We start from the raw sequence: 25,034 nt of genomic DNA, 5'->3' as shown, positions 1-25,034 counted from the left end.
TTATTTTTGTCTTTTTAATAGTGCTGTATTAAAAGTTTAAGTCATTTCTCCCGTGTTTCTCCTTCCTATAGCTTTTCATTTTTTATTCTATCACTAAATTATAAATCAGTAATCTACAGTACCTTATCATAACAACATGTAAAAGTGCAGCACAGGCATCTATTAAGAGGGTGTGAAGAACATATGATCTTCAGAGTTAGATAAGCCAGTCAGGTTCAAGCAATTTTTAATTAAGCTGTTAGTTTTAACTTTCCATTAGTTAGCGTAATCTTACAGTCTCACCCACCCTTTCATTCCTGTTTAAAACACTTCACAAATACCTAACAGGGAAAGGCATAATGAATTGCTTCAGAGACTCAGATTTCTCTAATGGAAGCCAATAAATTGACATTCATTTGTTAATTATTTAGTATAATGTACAGTAATTAGTTTAACATGTTATTATTTGGAAGCTACATAAAAAGAGGCACTATATTCTTTGAATAAATTTGTTACTTTTCTAATTTGTTTCTCCCAAGTTAGCTTAAATAATAATGTAAATACAGGTTGAGCATCCCAAATCCAAAAATCTGAAATCCCAAATGCTCCAAAATCTGAAACTTTTTGAACACTGACATTGGACTCTAAGGAAATGTTCATTGGGACATTTGGATTTCAGATTTTTGGATTTGGGATGCTCAACTGGTATAATGCAAATATTCCAAAATCTGAAAAAAATCCAAAATCCTAAACACTTCTGTTCCCAAGCATTTCAAATAAGGAAGACTTAACTTGTATGAGCAAATAAGGTAGTAAAGGGATATTTTCTATGTATAATGTAATTAAAATTTTAAAAGTTTTATTTCTTGTAACTAAGTGGCAACCCTTTTTTTTTTTTTTTTTTTTTTTGAGACAGAGTCTCACTTTGTTGCCCGGGCTAGAGTGAGTGCCGTGGCATCAGCCTAGCTCACAGCAACCTGAAACTCCTGGGCTTAAGCAATCCTACTGCCTCCGCCTCCCAAGTACCTGGGACTACAGGCATGTGCCACCATGCCCAGCTGATTTTTTCTATATATGTTTTTAGTTGGCCAGATAATTTTTCTTTCTATTTTTAGTAGAGACGGGCTCTCACTCTTGCTCAGGCTGGTGTCAAACTCCTGACCTCAAGCGATCCACCCGCCTCGGCCTCCCAGAGTGCTAGGATTACAGGCGTGAGCCACCGCGCCTGGCCAGTGGCAACCTTTATAAAACTAAAAAATAAAAATTATCAGTATCCTTAACTTTAATGCTGTTTCTAAAAAATGTGAACTCAGAAAATGTTCTCTTGCTCCAAAGACAGGACAGATTTTTATGGAGAAACAAGTCACAAGTGTAGCTTTTGCAGCTCTGCTCTTCTAGATGTCCAAATAAGTTTGAGCTTGTCTGAGTCAAGCATGACCAGTTTGTGATTAAGCATCTATACTTTTTGGTAAGTCCCTGCCCTTTTAGTCCCTTTCTTTATAACAGGCTCAGGAAAATTACCTTAAAATTTATAAAAAAATAAAAATGGTGTCAAGAATAAATTGCTATAAATGCAAATATTGTGGGAGGATTTGCTCAAAAAATAACAATCTTAGATATAGTTATTTGGAATTTGAAGTTTAAACATCTGTCATATTTCTAGGAGCTCTGCCAGTGCCGGCCCGGTGAGGGCAATTGTTCCTGCTGTAAGGAGTGCATGCTGTGTCTCGGGGCCCTTTGGGACGAATGCTGTGACTGTGTTGGTAAGTTGACATGCAGTGACATTTTTTAGCATTTCTTATCATAGAATCCTTGACTTTAAAGAATACTCATGTATTAATATGTAAACAAGTACATGTATAAAATATAGGAAGCAGATAGAACGTTATATTTTCACATTTGCTTGTATTGAATAGTATTTAGATAGATAGGTATATATATATATATATATTTTCATTTGTATAGAAAAAGATCTAGGAGGAAATTTAAAGTGCCTATCCTGGAAAGTAGGAATGGGGGACCAAGTGACAGTTTTTAATTTTTAATTTTGAAATTTTTTATCCTCTTGAATTTTTTATAAGAAGCATTTTTTTAAAAATAAGCATGTCTCATAAGCATCTGAAAAAGTCTCTAAGATGTATTAAGTTTAAAAATGTGAGGTGCAAAAGTGTGTTTATAAAATGCTATCATTTGTTGTTAGAAAGAAAACTTACATGCATAATAAGAAACACCCGTCATCCCTTCTTTGACCAGTTAATTTTTTTTTAAACCGTTTAAAACCCCGGTTCAAGTATCCCCTTTTCTCGGAAACCGTACTCATTTGACTGAGATGAGATGGTTTATGCTTCTGTCAGATCGTTTATTGCGTGCTCCTATAATTGTTGTTCTGTAGTCTCTTTCAGTAATGTATAAACTCCTTAAGAACAGGGACATTGTCATGTTGATCTTTTTTACATTAATTTCTGTTTTTTTTCCATGGTGGGCTATGTGCACATAATTTAGAAATCACATAGTGCTAAAACAATCTCATCTCACTTCTTTCCAGTGCTTTGATCCTGTGCCTGGAGACCATCACTTTCAATTTTTCATTGTTGTATTGCTTTCATGATTCTAAACAATATGCTTATACTAACCTCTTGAATCTTTGATTTTAGAAACTCTCAACTGGCTTCCTTTTGTGGTAGATGAAGATTTAGTTCTCTTGTCTTCCCAGTGTGGTTTTATCACTTCCTCTGATTGTGTTTACTTTAATAATCAGTTTAATAAAGTAGTGTTACATACTAGTTTGCATAATAATGTTAAGCACTAATTTGTTAAATGAATTATCCTATTATCTTTTTGTATTTGGGGTATATTTCCTGATAGATTTCATAATGTTTTAGCTCTCGTATTCATTCTTAAAATTTTTGTATCCTTTTTTAATTTCCAAGAGCCTTTCTCCAATTGTCCTTTTGGGGGAAACATACTGTTCTTGTTTTATAAACAAGATATTTTTCTGACTTTCTGGGATTATCAGTTAGAGAGTTTTGTTGTTGCTGTTCAGGTTTTCCTTTGTACTCTTTGCACTGTTTCTGTTTTCTCAAATGTCTGGTGATCCTTGGCCGTCTGTTCCTACGTACAGTTTAGGTACTCCAGAGCTTATTGGGAGTCCTGTGCTTGCAGACAGGGCATGGAATCAGTTTGCCTCACTAAGAGATGGTTGGAGAATGAGCTGCGTTTTTCATTGAGGATCCCCCTCTGTTTCATGTCTATAGATCTTTCCCTTTGGGGTTTGGCAGCTTTTCCAAGAAGGGTCTCCCAGTTTCCTGCTGGGGTGGGGTGGGGTGAGGGTAGTATGCCTGGCTGCAAATGTTCCTGAGGGCTGATGTCACAATATTCAGTAAGGATACTCTCGTTTACTTTCCTTGGTTTTTTTTTCATTCTTATCTCTGCACCTTGCAGTTTTTGGTGTTCCCAGCCCAAGGCCTCCTTGGTTTAATTTCTCTGAGAATAACCCTCTGATCTCCTACAGGTGTGGAAGAAGAGAGACAAGGACCTGAAGGTGTAACTACCTGCACAATAGGCTTGCTGTGCCACACTGATGCCCCCAACTCCTGTGTCTCTCCAGGGTTGGCCTGTGAGGAGACTGCTTAGTTACCTTTGGCTCTTAGGTTCTTCAAAGATGGAGTTAGTGTTTCAGTTTCCTGTTTTTTCTTACTGTTCCACTGTGAATTCTGAGAGAATGGGGGCAGAAGTGTCTTTTCCTCTGACCTCTTATCTTCATCTTGGTTTCTCTAACAGCTAGTATGTCTGGCACATAGAAGGGTCAGATGTTTTATGACTATAGATAAATGAGTTCTTATTGAATGATTCTCCAAGGATGGACAGTTTATTTTATGCCCTTGATGGCTAGAAAATTTTTATGACGTCAGCTGAAAAAACAGAAGCTTTGAATTATTTTAGAGCATTAACTGTAAATTAACTTAATATGCACAGTGAAAGTAAAGAATAGCCATATGAATCCCTGATAGACACATACAAACATTTAATTTAAACATGGATGCCAAAATACACAAATGCTTTTTTAGCATTGCCTAAAAAAATAATGTGTGTTGTGTGTGTTTGTATGGCAATGTTTGTGTGTTTTGTGAGTATACATGTGTTGTAATATGTGTGCACGTATATGTTTTAACTATCACAGTATAACAGTGCTATTCAGCTTCTTTCAAGGAAAGAATTCCATATTTTTTCCACCGAGAAAGAATAATTATACCTGTTTATATCTCTACAATTTTAGAAGCAACTGGTATGCTTCTGAGCCAGTTCCCCCTTTTTAAAAAAAATGTTTACTTAAAGTAAACATAAGGGTTAATGGCCAGTTTTAAATTTTGAGTAAGTTTGTAATGTAACCTTATCTTTAGTTTAAACGCAATCTTTGTACTTTCTAGGATAAAATTTATATATTCTAGTTCTGTTTATAAAGCAATCTTCCTTCTTGTAAGCAGCTGTCTTCCAAATTAGGCTCTTTTTGCAAACCTGCGGCTTCTCCTCCCTCCTAAGTTGAAACACTCCCCATAGTTTTCTTAGGTGGGGCACAGATCTCTGAGAAGACCCAAATTAGAGTGCAGCCTTCCTTTCCTCTCTTATTCTGTGCACTTTAGCATATACTTTACCTAGCAAGCTTTCTCCTTTGGCTCCCCTATATGAGTCTTAGCTTCTCTTTTCTGATTTTCTCTTAAGGTAATAGTAACTACCATAGTTCATTTTCATCCTTGCTATCCAATATATTCCTCAAATCCTGTGGACTTTGGATCCTAGATCTCCACCCATGGGCTCTTTTGTTGTTGTTGTTTTTAATGTTTTTACTTTTCCAGATGTACACAAAAATAGAACAACGAACTGCTATGTACCTACTACCTGCTTCAGCAATCATTAATATATTTCCACACTTGTTTCATTCATCTGTCTGTATGTCTCTCTATTTCTCCCACCTTTTTGTTTTGTTGGGGTATTGTAAAATAAATCATTTCACTACACCCCCAAAATACTTTAGTTATACATCTCAAAAAAAGATTAATTTTTCTTACATAACACCATGTTATTACCATACCTGGTATAATTAATAGTACTTCTTTAATATCTTTTAATACCCACTCAGTCCATACTCAGATTTTACCAATTGACTAAATGTTTCTTGTAGTTGTTTTACTCAAATCAAGATCAACAGAATCCACTTAGTGTACTTGGCTATTAGATTTCTTAAGTTTCTTTTACTCTAAAACAGTTTCTCCTCCCCTTCTCCCCCATCTTTTAATATTTCATTGGCTTTTTTGAAGAAACCAGCCAGTTATGATGGAAAATAAACCACATCCTGGATTTGGCTGATTGTGTCCTATACTTACTTGTTACTCTGTCCTATTTCCTGTAGGCTGGAAGTTACATCTAAAGGCTTGATTAGATTCAGGCTCAACTTTGGGGAGCAGGCAGTGGTACAGTGTTGCAGTAGAAAGGCAACTGCTGTCCAGATGTCTTGCTTTTAGTAAGGCTGAGATTGATCTGTGGTTCAGGTAGCGAAAGTCCAATCCCTTCATGATAAAGGTCCTCATCAGCCTTTCACCTGGTGGTTTCACCCTTCCTTGATAACCATGGCCTGAATCAGTTATTTCATTATAAACTAAAAAATGATGATTTTCTATTTTCATCATTACTTCTGCAATTATTAGCTGGGATTATTCTGTATGCACTTTCCCTCATCCATTAGGGCCCTTTATTTACCTGAAGTGAAGGATAAGTAAGCAAAATATTTATGTAAGATAAATATTTAATTCTTTCTCTTTATCCATTTTTAAAATACTGACTTTATGCCCTAGCAAATTTCATTGGGGTTCAATACATGTTGATTTGCTTTTTGATAGGTTTCTTTCTTTTCTTTTTTTAAAGTATCATTATGAAATCATGGCTTTTAAAAAATACCTGGTATTTTAATTGTTTGCTATCATTTTTCTTTTTGCTCAAATTTCCCCATCTTTGGTTAGAAGGAACCTATTCAAACCTTCAAAAAGTTTGTTAGCTTCCAACAAGCTGTCCCAAGCTCATCTTAAACATTCGCTGCTTCGCATCTGGAATTAGCCATTTCCCAAGGGAGCTTTGGTTCCCGTTGTGAAAAAATGGTAGTTAGAGACCGCAGTCTAGTCAGTGAGGGTACTTGTTGCTACTACTGGGTTACTTCTAGCCCTTTTTAATGGACAGAGCTAATAAATAGCTGCACAGAAAAATTTTGAGTTTGCATTGATATTGCAATTTTATTTTATTTTATGTTATTATTTTTTTGAGACAGAGTTTTTCTCTGTTACCCCAGCCTAGAGTGCAGTGGGGTCATCATAGTTCACAGCAACCTCAAACCCCTGGGCTCAAATTATCCTCCTGCCTCAGCTTCCTGAGTAGCTGGGACTACAGGCATGTACCACCACACCTGGCTAATGTTTTTATTTTTGTAGAGACAGTGGCTATGTTGCCTAGGCTGGTCTCGAACTCCTGGCCTCAAGCAATCCTCCTGCCTCGGTCTTCCAAAGTGTTAGGATTACAGGTGTGAGCCAACATGCCTGGCCTGATTTTTTTGTTTTGATTATGTAAAGCATTTATATAATTACAAAGACAAATGTACATAACAATGATAAAACAGATGGTTCGCTTACATCTTTGACACCTCCACTCTATTCTCTCTCTCTCAGCTATAGTTAAGGTGACCACATAATTTGTTATTCAAACTAGAACACTTTTGAGAGTGAAACCAGAACAGTGGGCTAAACCTAAACCTGAATTGACCTAAATTGTCTCAGGAAAATTGTGACATGTGGTTTCATCCTATCTATTACCGTTTTTACAACTTCAATAAGCATTTATATTTGTTATGCAAAACATTCATTCCTTACACAGAACATTATGCCCCTTGCTTTTTCTTTCCTTTTGTTTCCTTTTTAAACTTAATTGAATGTCCTGGAGCTTCTTCCATATTAATATCATTTTTGTGGTAGCTGTGTAGAACCCCATGGTAAGCTGTAACAGTTTATGTACCCATTCACCCATAGAGGGACATTTAGGTTGTTTCCAGTCTTTTACCATTACAAATAACACTGCAGTGAATAACCTGTGTAGTCAGTTCTCTGTAATATTGCTAAGTCTTAACAGCTCATCTTCCAAGAGAGTTGTATCATTTGCGTTCCCACCAATGCGTTGTAGCTCTGCAATGTACCTGTTCTCCCACATCATTTCCAAGAAATTATATTGCCAAACTTTTGTTGCTGTTGTTACCAAACTTTTGGAATTTCAAAAATCTGACAGTTAAGAAATGGTATAATTTTTATTTTCATTTCTCTTATTACCCAGTGAGGTTGAGCATCTATTCATATGTTTAAGAACTAATTATATGTACTTTTTTGTTAATTGTTGATTTCTATATTTTGCCCATTTTTCTGCTTTTTTTTTCTTAATTACTTAGGAGTTTTAAAAATACATAATAAGTCATAAAAATGTATATTAGGGCTATGGTCCCAACATCTGTGTTATAAGTATTTTTTCCCCACTTGGTAATTTGTGTTTTGAATATGCTTTGGTATTTTTCATCCAGAAAAGTTTTTTTTTTTTAATTTTAATTTTATTTCATCTTGCTTTAAAAGACGAGGTCTCTCTGTGTTGCCCAGGCTGGAATGCAGTGGCTGTTCACAGGCGCAGTCCCACCGCTGATCAGCACCACAATTTTGATCTGCTGCATTTCACTCCTTAGGCAACCTGGTGGTCCCTCACTCCCAGGAAGTCACCACACTGATGCTAAATTCAGTGAGGATACCCTGTCAGCATAGCACACTCCAGCCCAGAACTCATGGGCTCAAGTGATCCTCCCGCCTCAGCCTCCCCCGAGTAGCTGGGACCACAGGCATATGCCACCAAGCCCTGCAGTCTTTTATTTTTATGTAGTTAACTTTATCAGTGTTTTCTTTTCTTACTTTTATATTTTGAGCCTAGAAAGTAGGGGTTCCCCCCCCCACTTCCAGGTAGTACTTTTATGGTTTTATTTTTGTTTATTTGTTTGCACATAGCTCTCTAATACATTTAGAATTTATCCTGGCTTATATGTGAGCTATGGATCAGATTTTTTCTTTTTCAAACAACCGCTACTATTCATTTAAGTATTGTTTTTAAAGTCTTAATACTATTTATTTAAAAGTACATCTTGCCAGCCATGGCGGTGCACTCCTGTAGTCCCAGCTACACAGAAGGTTGAGGCAGGAGGATCACTTGAGCCCAAAAGTTCAAGGCCAGCCTGAGCAACATAGTGAGACCCCATCTCAAATGAATGAATGAATGAATGAATGAATGAATATCTTTCCCCACTGATTTGAGATGCCATGTTTCTCATACGTACTTTGCTTTATTTCTAGATTTTCTGTTCTTTTTCATTGGTCTCTGTGTCTATTCATGCATCAATACCACACTGTTTTGTTTATGGAAATCTTATGACATGTTTTTTTGTTTTTTTTTTTGACACAGAGTCTCGCAGTGTTGCCCGGGCTAGAGTGAGTGCCATGGCATCATCCTAGCTCACAGCAACCTCAAACTCCTGGGCTTCAGCGATCCTACTGCCTCAGCCTCCCCAGTAGCTGGTACTACAGGCATGCGCCACCATGCCTGGCTAATTTTTTCTATATATATTTTTTAGTTGGCCAGATAATTTCTTTCTATGTTTAGTAGAGACGGGGTCTCGCTCTTGCTGAGGCTGGTCTCGAACTCCTGACCTCAAGCAATCCACCCGCCTCAGCCTCCCAGAGTGCTAGGATTACAGGCGTGAGCCACGCGCCCGGCCTTATGACATGTTTTAATGTCTGGTAGGGCTAACCCCCATCATTGCTCTTCTGCCCACAGTATATTAATTTCATGTACACATATACATAACCAGGGTCAATAAGAGAATTCTTTTCTCCTCCTTTGGGATCACAAGTGTTCTTTATAAAGGACTTCCCAACCAGACCTATCTCTGAACATTGATTTTCTAAAAAGTTATAAATATATTGAACAGAAAGAACACTGACTTCATTTTTAATTAGGCTGTTTTTTTCTGAGTTTTTCTGCCCCCAAATCAGAAACCAAACCATTGACAATTAAGTTGTTATATAATTGAAGTGCTCTTTTTTTGTATTTTGGATCCGCCATTAGATTGCAATTTTAGGATAATATGCAACAGAAACCTGAACTAAATAAATATCTCCCTCTTTTGATTCCATTTTTCTTTACTTATAGTTTCTGATCCTTAATTTCCATTTTATGGCTGTTGTTCTGATTTTAACACCTTCGACTTGTTTTCCTGTTCAATAATTTAATGTAAATGGGATGGATCAGTCAGTACCACATAAAGACTTAAAACATTTTAGAAAAACACAAAATGATGTATGATTAAAAAATAGACTCTTTACGTTAAGAAATTATAACTTCAATTCATGTTTAATGTGCATTAAAAGTTGAATTCCATGACAAATGTTAAATTATAAGAAAAACTTAATAATATATGCCAATGAAGAAAAAACATAGCAAGCATCAACTTTTTCATCTTGGACCACCCCTTTAGTATCTCATGGAAGATAAGAATTCAGTGGTATGCTGTTTGGATAATGTTGATCTGGAAATACTAGATTTTTTTCTGGTACCAAGGTCACTTGCAGTTATAGTTGATTGGAACATCATAAGCTCTAAGACCAGGCAGAGAAGCCTGCCAAGAACCTGCTTAGCAACCGCAACTCATTGGCCCTTTTTGCCACACCATTTCGTAGGTCCCAGACCTCACCCTGGTGAGTGGAAACAGGGAAAGGGCCAAGGAAGGTGGGTGGTGTCAGCCAATGGGTAGCACCTGCAAAACCCAGGAAGACACGATCAGACAGCTCTGCACTTGGAATACAACCCTTAGACAAGCTCTACCACCCAGTGGATCAGATGTTTTTTCTCTAATCCTACTCCTTATTAGGTGAATTTCTTGAACTCTGACTTTCAGTTCAAGTCTATAGTTCTAATACCAGCCTTAATGGGTCCTGGCATCTTCCTCTTGGACCATCATGCTTTTTATTAGGACTCTGCCCCTTATATCTCAGGTCAGGTCCTTTGGCTCCCACACGGAATAGATTTCTGTCTTGCTTCACTCTGACAAGTTACTTTTCTACTATTAAGGAGCAAATAGGTGCTAGGAGTTCAAATTTTTCATTTTTTCCTTTGAAAATGCTGATAGTTTCTCATTTAAGAAAACCTATGCAAATTGTTGAGATATGTCATTTATTATTTTTTAATTGACAAATGAAAATTGTATATATTTGTCCATTGCAACGTGTTGTTTTGAAATATGTATACATTGGGGAATAGCTAAATAGAGCTAACATATGTATTACTTCACTTTTTTGTGTGTGGTAAGAAGACTTCAAATCTACTTAATTAGCAATTATCAAGAGTATAATACTGTTATTAACTATAGTTACTGTGTTATCTAAGCTTTTGAATTAAGTCCTCCTATGTAATTGTAATTTTGTATCACTTGACCAAGATCTCCCTGACTCCTTCCCTTCCCTCAGCCCCTGATAACCATTCTACTCTCTACTTATATTAATTCAACTTTTTTAGATTCCACACAGAAGTGACATCATACAGTATTTGCCTTTCTGTGCCTGGCTTATTTCACTTAACATAATGTCCTCCAGGTTCATCTGTGTTATAAATGACAGGATTTACTTTTTTTTTTAATTTCAGTATATTACAGGGGTACAAACGTTTTGGTTACATAAATTGCGTTTGTGTAGTTTGAGTCAAAGTTACAGGTCTGCCCATCACCCACAGAGCATGCATTGTACCTGTTAGGTGTGAATTTACCCATCCCCTCCCCTGCCTACCCAGGATTTCCTTCTTTTTAAAGGCTGAATAATAATTCATTTTGTGTGTGTACCGTATTTTCTTTATTCATTAATCTGTTGATGGACACTTGGGTTAATTCCATATCTTGGCTATTGTGAATAATGCTGATGTGAACATGAGAATGCAGTTACCTCTTCAACATACTGAGGTAGTTACATTTTTAATATTTGAGAACCTCTATACTGTTTTCCATAATGGTTATACTAATTTACATTCCCACCAATAGTGTGCAAGGGTTCCGTTTTCTCCACATCCTCTCCAACACTTGTTTTCTTTCATCTTTTTGATAATAGTCATTCTAACAGGTATGAGGTGATACCTCATTTGCATTTCTTTGATGATTGGTGATTTTGAGCATTTTTTCCATATACTTTTTGGCCATTTGTATGTCTTGTTTTGAGAAATATCTATTTGGATCCTTTGCCCATTTTTTACTTGGGCTATTTGTTTTCTTACTATTGACTTGTTTGAATTCCCTATATTTTGGATATGAAACCCTTATCAGATGTATGGTTTGCAAATATTTTCTCCCATTCTGTGGTTGTCTCTTCACTCTGTTAATTGTGTCTTTGGCTGTGCAGAGCTTTTTACTTTGATGTAATCCCATTTGTCTATCTTTGCTTTTGTTCTCTTTGCTTTTGGATTCATAGCCAAAAAAATCATTGCCCAGGTCTTCATACTTTCCCTCTATGTTTTCTTCTAGTTTTAGATACATCGTGATCACTCCCCAACCCCTCCTCAAAGTCAGCCATAGTAAATGTTGAATTTGATTGAAGACATAGGCCAGAATTGGTATGGCAAAGTATAATGCCTTATGTGCTTTTTTGTTGGGTTTTATTTTGCTCAAGATGTTTGGTTGGTCTAGAATGTTTGTAATTCTTACCCAGTAAGTATTAACGACACCGAAGTTTGGTGTCATTTGGGCCTATTCAGAGTCCACTTTTAAAGCTAATGCATTGACAGGAAACTGATAAGAAACAAAACTGGATTTAATTTGTCCATTGTGTCAAATAGCCCAGGACCTAATCCCAAAATGAATCCCAGTCACAAATGTTTTCTACTAGTAATAGCAGCTTCTTCTTTAGAGTGAATTTTCTTCAAGGACATTCATTAAATGTCCTTTTTTGCTTTGAACCCACTAAAATCTGTTTGTTATATAAAACATGAGTCATAGTATAATTTTCAGGAACAATTCCAATAACCTTTTTCCCTCAAAATAAGCAATGTTAGGTAAAATCATTTGTTTTCTTAAATTAAGGTAATTTTTTCCTAAGTAGCCAACATGGAAAAACAATCACTTAACTCTGAAGTGTTTCTCTGAGAAATTAAGTAACAATGCCTTTACTCTAGATTAAAATTAAAAAAAGATTCCCTTTTGTGATACTCTCTGGGCCCTTAGATTGATCTAACTTTCCTGACTTTTAGAAGTAATAATTGACCCTATATTTTTAAAGTAAATTATTATTATTCAAAAGTCCCCTAAGTTGTCACAAAAGCAAGTTTGGGGATTACATTATGAATATTCAGAAGTTATTTTGTTTTTGTTTTTGCTATTTGCGTTTGACCTCAAATATGAATCCTAGTCAAAGCAAGGGACCTGCTTTGATTTAAAGGATTTTTCAAATCATTCATATGCATAATGCACCTTCCTTATCCCAAAAAGAACTTTGAGGTTGCTTGTAGTTTACTTTTTGCGTATTTTCTGCCTTTTTAAAAGACATCCTAGCCCGGTAACAATGAGCACACCTAGGAATAACTGAAGATAAAATGAAAACGTCTATTTTTCATATTTTTATTTTTTTTTTAGACAGAGTCTCACTCTGTTGTCCAGGCTAGAATGCCATGGCGTCAGCCTAGCTCACAGCAACCTAAAGTTCTGGGCTCAACCAATCCTCCTGCCTCAGCCTCCCGAGTAGCTGGGACTACAGGCATGCGCCACCATGCCCAGCTAATTTTTTCTCTATATATTTTTAGTTGTCCATATAATTTCTTTCTAGTTTTAGTAGAGACGGGATCTCACTCTTGCTCAGGCTGGTCTTGAACTCCTGAGCTCAAATGATCCTCCCGCCTCGGCCTCCCAGAGTGCTAGGATTACAGGTGTGAGCTACCGCGCCTGGCCTACTTTTCTTATTCTTGATTAATAAAACAGGTAAGTTTGTTCAAAATAATAGCAACAATGTATTTGATTGTGTGTGTGTGTGTGTGTGTGTGTGTGTGTGTGTATTATATATTTTTATATATGGCAGTCCCCCCTTATCTACGGGGGATATATTCCAAGACCCACAGTGGATGCCTATATGTACTGTATTTTTCTAATAGATACACACCTATGATAAAGTTTAATTTTTAAATTAAGCACAGTAAGAGATTAACAATGATAACTAATAGTAAAATAGAACAATTATAACAAACTATAAAAGTTACGTGAATGTGGACGGTCTCTCCCTCCTTCCCATCCTCACTCGCTCCTTGCTCCCTCCTTCAAAACATCTTACTATTTTCAGATTGCATTTGATCATGGGTAACAGAAACTGTGGAAAGCAAATCCATGGATAAGGGGTGACTACACGTTTGCTTACATATAAGTGAAACAAATGACAACAGTGATACATGGGACAAGAGGGAAGAATTAGGATTATTTTGTTATTATAAGACACTCATGCTGCCCATGAAGTGATACAGTGTTATTTGAAAGTAGACTTGGATTAGTTGTAAATGTATATTGCAAACTCTAGAGCAACCACTAAAAAAATGTAAAAAGAAAAATACAACTGATATGCTAAAAAAGGAGAGAAAATGGAATAAAATAAAATGGTCAATTAAAACCAAAAAGGCAGAAGACAAAAATAGGAACAAAGGACAAGGGCAAGAAATAGAAAACAGTAACAGACATGATAGGTATTAATCCTGCTGTATCAGTAATCATTTTGAATGTCAATACTCTAAATGCACCAATTATTAATAAAAGACAGACATTGTTAGAGTGGATCAAAAAACAATACTCAACTATATATTGTCTACCAGAAACCTACTTTAAATATGAAGACACATATAGATTAGAAGTAAATAGATGGGCCAAGCACAGTGGCTTACACCTCTGGGAGGCCAAGGCAGGAGGATCACTTCAGGCCAGGAGTTTGAGACCAGCTTGAACAACATAGCAACACCCCATCTCTACAAAAAATAGAAAAATTATCTGGGTATGGTGGCGCACACCTGCATTCCTAGCTACTCAGGAAGCTGAGGTAGGAGGATCACTTGAGCCCAGGAGTTTCAGGTTGCAGTGAGCTCTTATGATGCCCCTGTACTCTAGCCTAGTCAACAGAGCAAGACTCTACCTCAAAAAAAAAAAAAAAAAAAAAAAGGCCAGGTGTGGTGGCTTATGCCTATAATCCTAGCACTAGCACTTTGGGAGGTTAAGGTGGAAGGATTGCTTGAGCTCAGGACTTTGAGACCAGCCTGAGCAAGGGTGAGACCCCATCTCTACTAAAAATGGAAAAATTAGCTGGGCATAGCATGTTCCCAGCTACTCGGGAGGCTGAGGTAACAGGATCACTTGAGCCCAGGTGTTTGAGGTTGCAGTGAACTACAATGATGCCACTGTTTACTCAGGGCAACAGAGTGAGACTCCATCTCAAAAAAAAGAAATAGTAAATGGATGGAGAAGATATACCATGCCAACAAAAGTAAGTGAGAACAGCTATATTAATTTTAGACAGAGAAGACTTCGCAGCAAGAAAAGTTATCAGGGATAAAGAGTGTCATTACATAATGGATAAAGGAGTCATTTCTCCAAAAAGACATAATAATTCTTAGCTTATATGCACCTAACGATAGAGTGTCAAACTATGTGAGGCAAAAACTGATAGAACTGCAAGGAGGAATAGAGGAATCTACTGTTATAGTTGGAGACTTCAACCTCCCTCTTCAGAAATGAACAAATCCAGGAGGCTGAAAATTAGTAGGGACATAGCTGAATCAACAACACCATCAACTGGATATAATGAATATCTATTGACAATTTCATCCAGCAACAGTAGAATGTACATTTGCCTCAAGCTCACACGAAACATTCACCACAATAGACCACATTCTGGCCATAAAACACATCTTAACAAATTTAGAAGACTAGAAATCGTACAATGTCCACTCTCAAGACTACAGTGGAATTAAACAAGAAATCAGTAACAGAAAGATAGTTGGAAAATCCCAAAATGTGAAGATTAAGCAACATACTTCTAAATGCATGGATAAAAAAAGACATCTCAAGAGAATTTAAACATTTTTTGGACAGAATGAAAATGAAAACACAACTTACCAAAATTTTGGGGATGAAATGAAAAGAATGCTTAAGGGAAAATTATAGCATTCAATACATATATTAGAAAAGATTAAAAATCTAAAATCAATAAGATTCCACCAAAAAGCAAATTAAATCCAAAGTAAGAGGAAAAGAAATAATAAAATTTCAGTAGAAATCAATGAAATTGAAAATAGGAAATCAGTAGCGACATAGCAAGACCCTGTCTCTAAAAAAAATGAAAAAAATTAGCTAGATATGGTAGCACATGCCTGTAGTCCCTACTGGAGGCTGAGACGAGAGGATTGCTTCAGCCCAGGAATTAGAAGCTGTAGTGACCTATGATCATGCCAGTGTATTCCAGCCTGGGCGACAGAGCAAGATCCCACCCACCCAACCCCCCAAATTAAAAATTTCTGGTCTGTGAAAGACACAGTTAACAGAATGAAAAGACAAGCTATAGACTGGGAGAAAATATTTGCAAAGATATATCTGATAAAGGACTATAATCCAGAACATACAAAGAACTCTTAAAACTCAGCAATAAGGAAACAAACAACCAGATTAAAAAATGGGCCAAAGACAGTAGAGGGCTCACCAAAGACAGACAAATGGCAAATAAGCATATGAAAAGATGTTCCCCACATCATATGAAACCAAGGAAATGCACATTAAAGCAATGAGATACCACTACACACCTAATAGAATGGTCAAAATTCAGAACATTGACAACACCAAATGCTGGTGAGGCTATGGAGCAACAGAAGCTCTGTATTATCTCTGTATTATCATTTCAATTTTTCTGTAAAACTGTTGTAAAAAAATTCATTAAAAATAGGTTGCAGGGGGGAAAACCTATAATGGACAATAAAATCCCATACAAAAGAAATATATCTGTCCATGTATCCTATTGTCAGAATAAAGAGACTTGTTTAGAAAAAAGAAAAACCTTAGGATTTTTGTTGGAAGTTCACTGAATCTGTCTATAAATCTGTGGGGAATTGATACAGTTTTAATATTAATATTGAATCTTCCTATCCATAAGCATAGTATCACTTTCTTTTTAATGCCTGTATTTCCTTAATGTCTTTCAATAAAGATTTATCATTGTCAAAAACAAAGAAATTAAATTTAGAATGTTTATTAGTGTGTGAAACAAAGAACATTAGATTTTGTTGGTGCTGTAAAATTTTAAAAACTCAGATGAGACTATACTGTAGAGTGAATTAACCATAGACTTTTTAAACTTGGTGCTTCTTTAAAGATATCTTATCCTGAAGAAAAAAAGAGATTTTAACTTCTTAACATCATTCTATATGTATTGTGTGGCTCACTATAGAATTATGTGTAGTGAAACAATCTTTAATTCTTTAAAATTTCAGTGTAGCAGTATCTAAATTGGATTTAATGTAGTCAGGAAATAATTTTATGAAAATAATAATAGCTAATGCCTATATAGCATCTTTTATGTGCCAAGCACTTTCCATATGTTATTTTATTCAGTCTTTACAACAAACCTAATGAGTGTAAGGTGTTATTTTCCCTCTTCTGTTTTACACATGAGGAAACTAAGGCCAGAAAGTTTAAATGACCTCCCTAAGGCCAGACATTTAGTTTGGAGGAGAGAGAAGATTCACTCCAGTAGTCTAGCTTTAGGGTTCGTGCTCTGTGAACCATGATGTTACACAGCTTCCTGTATGGTACATGTTATTCAGCTTCTTGTGAAGATGAAGATGAAGATATAATTCTAAAATTATAACACAGTAGTTTTCATTTGTAGCCATTATAACTTTAACTCTTAAGCTAGTAATGATGTTGGCTTTAATAAACTGTTACTTACAACTGCTGATTTTTCATGATCTCCATAAAGATAATTGGGATTGGGGACAAAGCTGTAGTCTAAATTTTCTCTTTAGATCTAGCCAGACTGCCTGAGAACTGCATTCTTAGACTGCATCTTTGTGGCCCTTTATAAATTGCCTGCTGAACTATACACTTGGCTGCATGCATTGAGTCTTCATTTAGAGGCATTATATAAATATGTCAATTCGTGAGAGGACAGGTGGTAGTAGATTTTTATGTTTATCAAAACAGGGCACAGCTTTTAAAAGATTAAGGAAAGATGCTCTAGACAATGGCGTGCCCTCGGTTTTTTCAGTTTCAGTCATTTATCTGAGCGGAGTCCTGTTTGCGTCTCTGCATCTTCTAATATCATCACCCATATTCTTTCTCTCTTTTGTAAATAAAAGTAGCTGTTTTGTTTTCAGAAAAAGACAATTATAATATTGATTTGATTCTTTTTAAAACTGTACATACCCTTTGGAGATTCTGATTTACTCCCTTTATTCATGCTGAGGAAACTAAGTGCTAGAAATGAAAATTTCTGTCTACTCTCATACCCTTCTCAAAATGAGGTCTATTTGATCAGATGCTGTGAATCCCATCAGCTTTTCTGGGTAACAGCCACCATATTCTGCCTTAGGGATTTAGCTACAATGGCCACAGTCTCTTGCCATCTGTTCTTCTAATGGAGCTAATCTCAAACTTTTTTTTAAATCTCAGGACCACTTTGCACTCTGAAAAATTCAATCTTTTGTGATGTGTTGTTATGGTTGAAGTATATAAAGAAAATCCAGCCTAGCACAGCTATGTAATTGGAAAAGAGAGGAGCATTTTAATAGCCTTCTCTGATAATCATGTGTATTCTTTTTTGATGCTACACCACAACTGGACAAGTACTAATTTCTTAAAGGTTAGTTACAAAGTAGAATCTGAAACTGGATTCTGAAACTCTTCATACACTATTACATCAGAATCCTTTGGTCTGTCTTGAACTTTGAATAACTTTTACCCGTGCATGATTTTATAACATTATCCATTGGCCATTATAAATTATGGCTTCACTGAATTATGCAAATCTTCTAAATATTGATACATTTCATTACAATATCAAAAAATAACATTAGTTTTACCACGATCTCATCAGAAAAATATATATAAGTATTAGGAAACTGTCAAGTCGCGGTGGTAGATACAAATTTTCCAAAATTCTAATTTTTGCTTGAAAACTTGCATTTTTATCATCAGCAACAAATAATGTAAGTTGTATCTTTGAAGTAACATGTTTACTTCATTCATTTTCAATAAAATGTGTGTCACATATATAACTCCTCATAGTCATGGTTTATTTGGTAATAATTTTTTCAAGTACAAACACTGTTCCAAGGAAAATGTGGCTAGTTCAGCTCACAACTCAAGTGCTTTTCCTCAAGACAAGCATTGTATGTAGCAAGTATTTTCTGCATATTTCCTAGTTCATTACACAGAATATTAAAAAGTTGTATGTTCAAGGGTCTCCATTTAATAAAACTAATGATTGTTACTGCTTCATTAAGCATTTTCTTAAGTGAATTGGCCTTTCCTTTTTTTCCCGTGTGTGGTGGTAAAGGATACAATGGTTTGGTACCACTGTCTTGATTCATGCTAATGCACCAAGAGTTTTACCCATCATTGCTTTTGCTTTTGTACCATCTGTGGTGCCAATGTTAGAAGTGTTAAAAAAAAAAAAGAAAGAAAGAAAAGAATTCTTAGTATTAATATAAAAATGATTTTTACCTTACAACCCTCTCATAAAGGATCTTGGGGACTTCAAGGAGTTCATAGACTACACTTTGGGAAGTACTATTCAAATATTATAGATTCTATCTTGACTAGCCAGAGTATTTTTTTTTTTTTTTTTTGAGACAGAGTCTCACTTTGTTGCCTGGACCAGAGTGCTGTGTTGTCAGCCTAGCTCACAGCAACCTCAAACTCCTGAGCTCGAGCAATCCTCCCGCCTCAGCCTCCCGAGTAGCTGGGACTACAGGCATGTGCCACTATACCCGGCTAATTTTTTCTATATATTTTTAGTTGTCCAGCTAATTTCTTTCTATTTTTAGTGGAGACGGGGTCTCACTCTTGCTCAGGCTGGTCTCGAACTCCTGAGCTCAAATGATCCACCCGCCTCGGCCTCCCAGAGTGCTAGGATTACAGGCGTGAGCCACTGTGCCCGGCCTAGCCAGAGTATTATATTAATATATTCAATATTTTAAAGAAAACTCATGAACTAATAATTTTGCATATCTAAGTAGGCTATTTAAGTTCAAGTATTGAGTTAAATTCTGGGGAAATATAGAAAAGAAAGACATCTAATGTCTACTACACATATGTATTTCTCTTTGAAATATAATTTAAAAACTAAAATTACTACTTGCATATAATACAAGAAGGTATGTATAATGAAATGTCTCCCTTCTTTATACCCCTAGTCCTTCTCCCTAAAGTTAAGTGTTTATCATATATACTTCCAGTAAAGAAGTACTTATTTTTCAAACTTTTTATTGAAATATATATCCAGAAAGTATACATGATAAGTGTGTGGCACAGTGAATTTTCATAAGCTTAACACACCCCATAACTAGCATCCACACTAAAAACCAGAACATTGCCAGCACCACAGAAGGCCCCATTGTGCTTATTGGTATGTTTTAACATAGTTGTACTTTAAGACTCTAAGATGCCCTTAGAATAACTTTATATTTACTTAGATCAAAAAGCATCTTTTATTAATATTTTTAGTTGGTTTTTTTTTTTTTTTTTTTCATTTAGAGAAAGCTCTTATGTGAACCATACATTTCAGAGAGCTTTTGTCAGCACTGGGAAGTTCTAACTTTTGGAAAAGTTAACTATATTTGGAAATAACAAGAGTTTTTCTCCAACAAACTCTAGAAATCAGTAACTTTAGGTAACCAACAACAAATAGATTGATATAAGTGTTTTAAATACAATGGCTAAAGATACAAGTTTAAAGAATAGAGAGAAGTCTTTTGTGGTTAGAGGTTAGTAAGCAAGCGGAAGAGATGTGTGAGAGAGGTAGATAGGGACCAGGTCTTGGAGGCCACAGAAAGGAGTTTGGATTATGTCCTAAGAGTAACAGAAACCCACTGGAGAGTGCGTGCTGGTGATATCTGAACTATATTTTAAGATGAGAGTGATGAGCATTCTGACTATTATGTGATTGATGGACTTGAGGATGCGAAGAGAAGAAGCAAAGGAATTAGGAGACCATTGTAGCAGTTCAAGTAAAAGATGATGGTAGATTTGATTAGGGTTATCAACAGTGGAAATGTTGGAGCTCGTATTCAGGAAATGTTTTGGAGGCAAATTGTTTGAATTGGATGTAGGATATAAGGAAAGAGAGGAATTAAGGATTGACCTCTGAGTCAAGCGGCTGAAGTGGGGTGGGTTTAAAAATCATTATCACTAAGGAGGTCTAGAAATTGAAAGGCCAGGGTGATGGATGGATCTTCATTGTTAATATTGAAATCGTCAGGAATGACAGTGGATCCAGTGGTGGAAATGAGGTGGTGATATAAGTATTGAAGTTATTAGTAAATGAGGGGGAAGTAGCTGAGTATGTAAAGATAATAGCCAAAAGGAAGGGAAAGTAATGGTAACGCCCAATAATGTGTGTTTTAAAGGAGCTGGAGTTTTAGAAAAAGAATGGAAGACAAAAATTCATCAAAATATAGTGTTTCCAAGTCCAGTCAAAATTCCATGGGGGGCTTGGTCTAGGATGATAGAAGAGGAGATGAAGAGATGTGGCCTAATTAGAAAAATAATTAGAAGGTTAAACTTGACCAGATTTGGTGACACTTTGAAAGCAGGAACTAAGGGGTGGTTAACCTCTGTGTTTCTGTTTTGTGTGGCTGGATAAATTGTGAGAGGGAACCAAGGTAGAGGAAACTGACCTAAGACCCAGCTGTGTTAGGGAAGATGATTGAGACAGTTGAGTTTGAGGGGGGCTGTAAGGTTCTCAAGTGGCGATGTTTTGTAGGAAGTTGGAAACACATATCTGAGAAGGATGGATGGGTGGATGGGTAGGTTGGTAGATAGATAATGATTGATCACACTTTCTAACTCCTTCAAGTAAATGTGACTTCTGGTTCAACATTGTGGCCTAAGTTCACATATTTTCTTCCCTTCTACATAAGACCACAGTAAAATGAAATAAAGGGATACAACTTGAAATAACTCTAAAAGCAAAGAGAAATACAAGGAGCAATTATAATTAGAGATTGCATTAGATATCTAAAAGGAAAGATGGAGATGCTTGCTATTTAGTAAATACATTGGAAGAAACATCAAAACGGATTGCATAAAAGAGTTGTGGTAGGAGCAGGAGTGACCTTCCCAGCCAAACCCCTAAGAGGCTCCAGGTTCAGCTTTGTGGCCTATAGGAATAAGAAACAGATTTGAAATGGCAGGATTACTTGAAGACCTGTCTATAGAATAGCTGCTTGATTTGATAACTTCCCTCATTCTTCAGAAAAAGTTACAAATTAGCCAGGGTTTATCTCTAGGAAAAAAACTGGAGAGCTTCTCTCTAGAGAAATTGAACAGAATTAACTGAAAAGAAATAGGGCCACCAGTGTGTTGTTGATACCCAGTGAAGGCCTCCTCATTCAGGCACTGCAGGGAAGAAAGGTGTCTCCAGCCTAATGACCAGACATGCAAGAAAAATTGAACAAGTAGCTTGAAAGAAAGAACAAGGTAAAGAGCAGACCAACTGACAATGGAGGAAATTTTTAGGAAATAAAGAAATCTTTAAAAAATTGATTGTTATCTTTTTGAGAAATTTAAGAAAATGTCATATCTGTATTATGAAAAATAATCAGAGCAAGAAACCATTTGCATATTTAAAATTTCATTGGAAAAATAAATTAAGGGCTGAAAATATTGAAATGTCATAAAATATAACACAAAAAGGCAATCTAGAAAGAAAAAAAAGGAGGGAAGAAATCATCAAAGAAAATTTCTCAAACCTGAGGGGGAAAAAATGAGTCCTTAGTGGAAATAGCCTACAGAATGCTAAGCAAGATAAATTTTAAAAGATCTACATCTAGACACATCCTCATAAAAGTTTACAACTTCCAGGTGGGGTGCAGTGGCTCATGCCTGTAATCCTAACACTCTGGGAGGCCAAGGTGGGAGGATTGCTTGAGGCCAGGAGTTAGAGACCAGCCTGAGCAAGAGCAAGACCCTGTCACTACTAAAAATAGAAAAATTAACCAGGCATGGTGGGGCTCGCCTGTGGTCCCTACTCAGGAGGCTGAGGCAGCCCAGGAGTTAGAGGTTGCCGTGAGCTATGATGATGCCACTGCCCTCTAGCCCAGGTGACAAAGGCGAGACTCTGTCTCCAAAAAAAAAAAAAAAAAAATTTTTTTTTTTTTTTTACAACTTCCAAGTTAAAGAATATTCTAGAAGATTTCAGAAAGAATAACAGAGTTCGTATACAAGAAATTAAAATTACACTGCCATCAGATTTCTCATCAGTATCGCTGGGCCTTAAGTGGTGAGTGGGAAAATTATTTGGACCTGCCAGATGATTGGTGAAGAATGTGAATATAAAAGAAAGACATTTTTAGGCAAGTAAGAACTCAAAGTTTACTTCTCGCACATGACTTTTTAAAGGTGTAGTGGAGACTCAATCAAACAAAACAGGGCAGAAAACCAAGAAAGGGGAAAACATGGGCTGAAGGAAGCAATAGCTTTAGCTAGGAGTTCTCACTGGACAGTTGCAGGGTGCTACCTGCGCAGCAGGCCTGGGACAGCGAATCCAGGCTGAAGCCGTGCACAAGGGCTCTGAGAAGGATGTCAAGCATGTTATTGAGAAGCAGAATAGTTTTTCAAGATACGCTGAAATATTATTTTGTGGTCCACAAAAAAGAAAATTCCAAGTATAGAAATGCAAAGAAAAACAAAACTCAACAAGAAAATAATTGTCCATGAGAAACTAAATGTGGAAGTTCATTTTTTATTATAAAAAGCCTCAAATGTATATAGAAGCGGAGAGAATAGTACAGTGAACCGTATATCCATCACACCCAGATTCAACAGTGGTTGAGAATGTGCCACATTGGCTTTATCTATCCTTTCTTCTTTCTTTCTTTGCTGAAGTATTTAAAAGCAAACTGCAGAGAGCAAATAATTTTTATGCCTCTATTCTTCAGTGTCAATCTCTAAAAATATACGGACATTTTTACTTTTCTAATTATAATGCCATTATGACACCTAACAAAGTTAATAATTTCTTGGGATACACTAAAATTTAGTTCATGATCAGGCTTCTCTAAATGTCTCAAAAATGTTTTATTATAGTTGACTCGTTCAAGTTTACCCAAACAGAGTCCTTGTATTACATACATCTGGTGGTTGCTTTTTAAATCCAGAATGACCCTCCTTTTCTTTTTTTTCCATACCATTTGACATATTGAAGAAACTGTATAAGTTGACCTCTAGAATAGCCCACATTCAGGAGTGGACTGCTTCCTGGGATATCCTTTAACTTATTCCTCTATCCCTCTATATTTCTAGGAATTTGAAGCTAACTGCAAGAGCTTGATTAGATTCAGGTTTAATATTTCTTGGCAAGAAGACCTCTGAGGTCATGCTGTGTGAAATGTAGGATGGTTTCAATATTTTATGGAGTTCAAGGAAAAGTTCATTTTATCTCTAATAATAGTATTATTAGAGATAATAGCGCTTTAATAATGATAAACCTCAGGACGATGGTAAGATTCTTCCCAGAAGTCTTTTACTAGCTGAATTTAAACCACACATGCTTGGTAACTCCAATCAAAAATTGATCCATTGTACATAAAGAAGATGGACAACTTCCAAAAATTTCAAAAGATTTCTTTTCCTGAGCAGCAGAACTCCTGAGCATCATTGGAGGATCAGATTTCATAGCTTACCATGCTTGAAGGAATGTGGAATTGGAACAGTGCTTAAGGCAGGAAATAGAGGGTCAAAATCAGCATGCCTAACAAGAGTGTCTTGTGATGATCTCTTTGGATATAATCCTAATTAAACAGAAATGAGAGATGAAAATTTTATAAGGATGCCATGGAAAAATATTATCTAGCAAGCATTTATTTTATACTTACTGGTTTTAGTGTAATGTATTGAGACTTAAATTACAAATGTTTTTGGCCTAAGTTTGTTAAATGCACAAAACTCTAAAAAAATTTTTTTTATTTAATTAAATCTCTGATAATGAGCACAGAAGTTTCTTTAAAGTCTTCAGTAGGTATTGAATTTAGCTCTTCTAACCTTTGGACTCTAGTGTTTACCTTTTCATCTCTGATTCCTAATTTTTATTCATCCTGTAAACTGGCAGAAGAATATATCATGTATATTTGTATAATATAAGTGTTCTAAATATTATTTGCTTTCCAATGCTACTTAAAGATTATTTATAGAATACGTTATTAGAAAGAGTAGTGGCCATGAAATCAGGAGGTGAGTCATGATCTTGGCTCTAATCCTAGATAATGTAATTTCGGACAAGTCATTGAACTTACCTGAGCCTATTTCCTCTTTTATGAATAAAGGGTGAGATTTGATCATTTAATCCATGATTCTGTCATACAATTTAAGTTATTAAAGTTAAATATACTGAAAAATTTTAGGAAGAGCACACAAAATATCATTACCCTCCTCAGCACTTGCCATGTTCCTTAAACTAACAAAATGTGGAAAACACATGAGATGGTTTCTTCTCCTCTCTAAATTTATAACATATAGGAATTTATATATTTGGTTTAATGTTTCAAACTTTCCACCTGGGGAAAAAGTGAAATTTCTTACTACATGTAATAGATGAGGAACAAAAACGAAACATAATTTAGCTTTTAAAAATGCAGGCATTCTTTGGAGATATCACAGGTTTGGTTCTAGACCACCACAGTAAAGCCAATATCCTTATTAAAGTGAGTCACATGAATTTTTT

The 25,034-nt window shown here is 35.9% G+C and overlaps 1 protein-coding gene across 1 annotated transcript in view; it reads left to right on the top strand.

The window, feature by feature from the left end:
* The window catches only part of TWSG1 (twisted gastrulation BMP signaling modulator 1), a 52,401-nt gene that overhangs the window by 17,785 nt on the left and 9,582 nt on the right, over window positions 1-25,034 (top strand). Inside the window, exon 3 of the mRNA XM_045527248.1 lies at window positions 1,643-1,742. Within this exon, the coding sequence (XP_045383204.1) occupies window positions 1,643-1,742 (100 nt within the window). The remainder of the gene's footprint in view (window positions 1-1,642; window positions 1,743-25,034) is intronic.

This window comes from Lemur catta, chromosome 16 (genome assembly GCF_020740605.2).
Source record: "Lemur catta isolate mLemCat1 chromosome 16, mLemCat1.pri, whole genome shotgun sequence".
NCBI classification, from domain to species: Eukaryota; Metazoa; Chordata; class Mammalia; order Primates; family Lemuridae; genus Lemur; species Lemur catta.
Note: the sequence above shows the minus strand (reverse complement) of the source record. Positions and strands in the feature narration are given on the sequence as shown.